This window comes from Macadamia integrifolia, chromosome 7, assembly GCF_013358625.1.
Source record: "Macadamia integrifolia cultivar HAES 741 chromosome 7, SCU_Mint_v3, whole genome shotgun sequence".
NCBI lineage: Eukaryota > Viridiplantae > Streptophyta > Magnoliopsida > Proteales > Proteaceae > Macadamia > Macadamia integrifolia.
The window spans coordinates 29,378,963-29,381,791 of record NC_056563.1 but is presented as its reverse complement, the minus strand read 5'-3'; the positions used below and the strand labels follow the sequence as shown (position 1 = coordinate 29,381,791).

The window sequence follows — 2,829 nt, the reverse complement described above, 5'->3', positions numbered from 1 at the left end:
TCCTGTCTACAACACCCTTGGCAAACCAAAAGTTAGCTGATCTCATTCTCCAGACAAGATAACTCCCCATAAGAGCTCAAGCTCGAGTACTCCTAATAAGGAAAAGGTACCTTGAAGGCCTTCCCACCCTACCTTGGACCCACTGAATCATCAGTATTGAATCACCTTCCACAAGCACATTCCTTCAATCTTTATCTAAAGATGTCTGCAGACCTTGAATAAATTAATTGCCTTGAGCTCTGAAGTGTTTAAATCAGCAGTGCCAATAGGGCTGGAAACCAACATAACCAGCCTTTCATGCTTTCTATCTCTTCAGGGCCCAGATCATTGCCTATAGAGCTTCCATCAAAATTCAGTTTAATAAATGGTTGTGGGGAGGGATCTAGTATGCTGGACCTAATCAATGGAACACTGTAGTCTTTAGATATGTTATAGGAATCAATGGAACACTGTGGTCTTTAGATATGTTATAGGCATGATGTGGATATGACCTGGTCTTAGAATACAATTAAGAAAGTGGCATGGTAGTGACAACCAATGAGATTGTATTGTGGGTTCAAGGCTTATAGAGGCCTGCCCATGATGAACTATTGGTAAGAGAGGATTATTTAGAATTAAAGAGGTAAAAATTGTTTAAATTAATCAAATATAACTAGAAAATTAAATCTTCCATTATCAAGAATGACTTCTATATCAATATATTTCCAGTTCACAATACAACACCTGTGCAGAAAAAGGGCACATTGTGCAGACATTTCTCAAGACCCATTCTTTCTAAATAACTTTTTTGTTATCCACTAGCATCTACAGATTCTGTACAACAAACTCCACATTCCTTAATTCCAATATCCCTCACTGCTCCTCAACCCCTCCCCCCGAAGCAACCCACCCACCCCACCAAAAAAAAAAAAATCCATTTTTTACTTTACACTTGGAGCTCTTGGACTCACTAACTCTGTAAACTTAAATGGGCATTTACATTTCTCATCCCAGCAACGTAACTTTTCATGCTACAAAACTGGACCTCACTGAAAGATAATTACAAGAAAACCAACCAACCTACAACACAGGGATCAATACCAATTATTACATCCCACATTGCTCAGCTTCTTGAGAAGCCTGGTTGATTATCACTGACTTTGTGCATCTAGAGTGTATAAATAGAAATATGCCGACTACCCATTTACATGCTCTCATTTGATATCCTATTGGACCACATGATCTCGATTTCTAGTGTTCTAGAAGATCCATCCTTGCTGCTGTCATGATTGAGGCTGAAGAACCCACTATAAACACCCTCTGTCACAACTTTATCTATTTGGATGGTCACTTTCCCAAGAGTTGTCTACAAGGCACACCACCATCGCATCCAAAACAGTAAGAAAATGACCAAGATTAAGAGGATCAAGAAACAAAAAAGAATCTACAAGGCTACCTACCTTCCCAAACGTATTTTTGTTTTTGCAGAGGATGTGAAGCTTTTGTCCCTTCGGAGGTACATCAAATGCCCACGTAAACCCTTCTTTCCATTCAGGACAAGTATTGTGGCTCACAACCTGAAAATATATAAATGATCCTCCTATGAGAACCATAACTTAAAATGCTGATGGAGGAATTCAATACCATAATTAGAATCTTTGAAAAATGACGCTGATACTTCTGAAAAGCCACCATGTTTAAGAATTAAAACATGACCTACTTGGAAAAAAAATTATGGCTTGGGCTTTCTGGGGCATCATCAAGAGCCCTTTTTTTTTTTTTTTTTTAAGAAAAATAATCTTGCAATGTAGTTTGATGAATATATTTTGGAATTCAAAAAAATTTTGACTAAAGTAATTCATGTATAGATAAAGTAGACATATCTTGACATTTTTCTATTATCAGTCACTACTCACTACTGTTAGGTGTGCTCTGGCACTCTTACCTTTGTCTGCCGTGGTGGACCATTTCCTATGGTCAATCGACAGAAGGCATTTGTGCTTCCCATGGTCTGTTTCAAGTTGTTTCCACGCATTATGGTGACTGTCAAACATCCAGGCAAGCAATGTAACAGGCTGTCTGCTCTTTCATGGAAACTTGGTGGGCAAGTTTTCATCAACAATTGTAGAATTGGAATTGCTTCAGCAGCAATCATAGCTTGAGCTTTGGCAATATCTATTGGCATGGTTGACCATGACTGTTTTAACAAGCATAAGGTGTCCAATACAGATTCTTGGGCAACCTCATTTCCAGCTTTCAGTGCTCCTATTAAATGTGGGATAATAAGGGTAGCTGCTTCTGAGACGTGGAGCTTAGAGAAGTTGCTGAATATCACATTTATGGTTCTCAGGACCTCCACATTGATAGTTTCAGTGGACCACATCTCTTTCTCCAATGCAGCTGCAAGTCAATAGTTTCCACCACCAATCCAATAGTTAAACCAAGAAAAAGATGATTAGTTAAAGAGAAAAATAAAACACCAGATCAGGCCTGTTTGTTCAATCTGGAATTCATGGTTCACAGCTTGAAATCTTTCATGTTTTTCCAAGATTAGGTCCAAAGATTCCCATAACCAAATTTGACACCTGATGTGCTTCTTTTGGAAAGCATGTGAACATTATAGATGATTACTTGATGCCACTATAATTTACAGGATAGATATCATAATTCCAAAACATGCGACATAGTCCACTTAGCAATGTCAGTACAAAGGTAATTACTCAGGTCTAAAGATCTCTTATGTCCTCACCAAGTGAAAGCACCGTATATGGTTTGCAATGATTTATGAAAACCTATCATCCTAAGAGTGAGAATCTAAAACTGGCCAGTAGACTTAGAACCAGAAAATTG

General features: G+C 38.2%; 1 protein-coding gene across 4 annotated transcripts in view; it reads right to left on the bottom strand.

Moving 5' to 3' along the window:
• Positions 1-987: 987 nt before the first annotated feature.
• LOC122083434 (protein CELLULOSE SYNTHASE INTERACTIVE 3-like) overlaps positions 988-2,829 on the bottom strand; it is a 21,145-nt gene continuing 19,303 nt past the window's right edge. For all 4 annotated transcript variants that reach the window (XM_042651243.1, XM_042651242.1, XM_042651239.1 and 1 more), the window contains 3 exons: positions 1,925-2,379; positions 1,440-1,556; positions 988-1,345 (listed from right to left, as the gene is read on the bottom strand). In XM_042651243.1, coding sequence (XP_042507177.1) covers positions 1,184-1,345; positions 1,440-1,556; positions 1,925-2,379 — 734 coding nt within the window. In that variant the 3' untranslated portion in view covers positions 988-1,183. The remainder of the gene's footprint in view (positions 1,346-1,439; positions 1,557-1,924; positions 2,380-2,829) is intronic.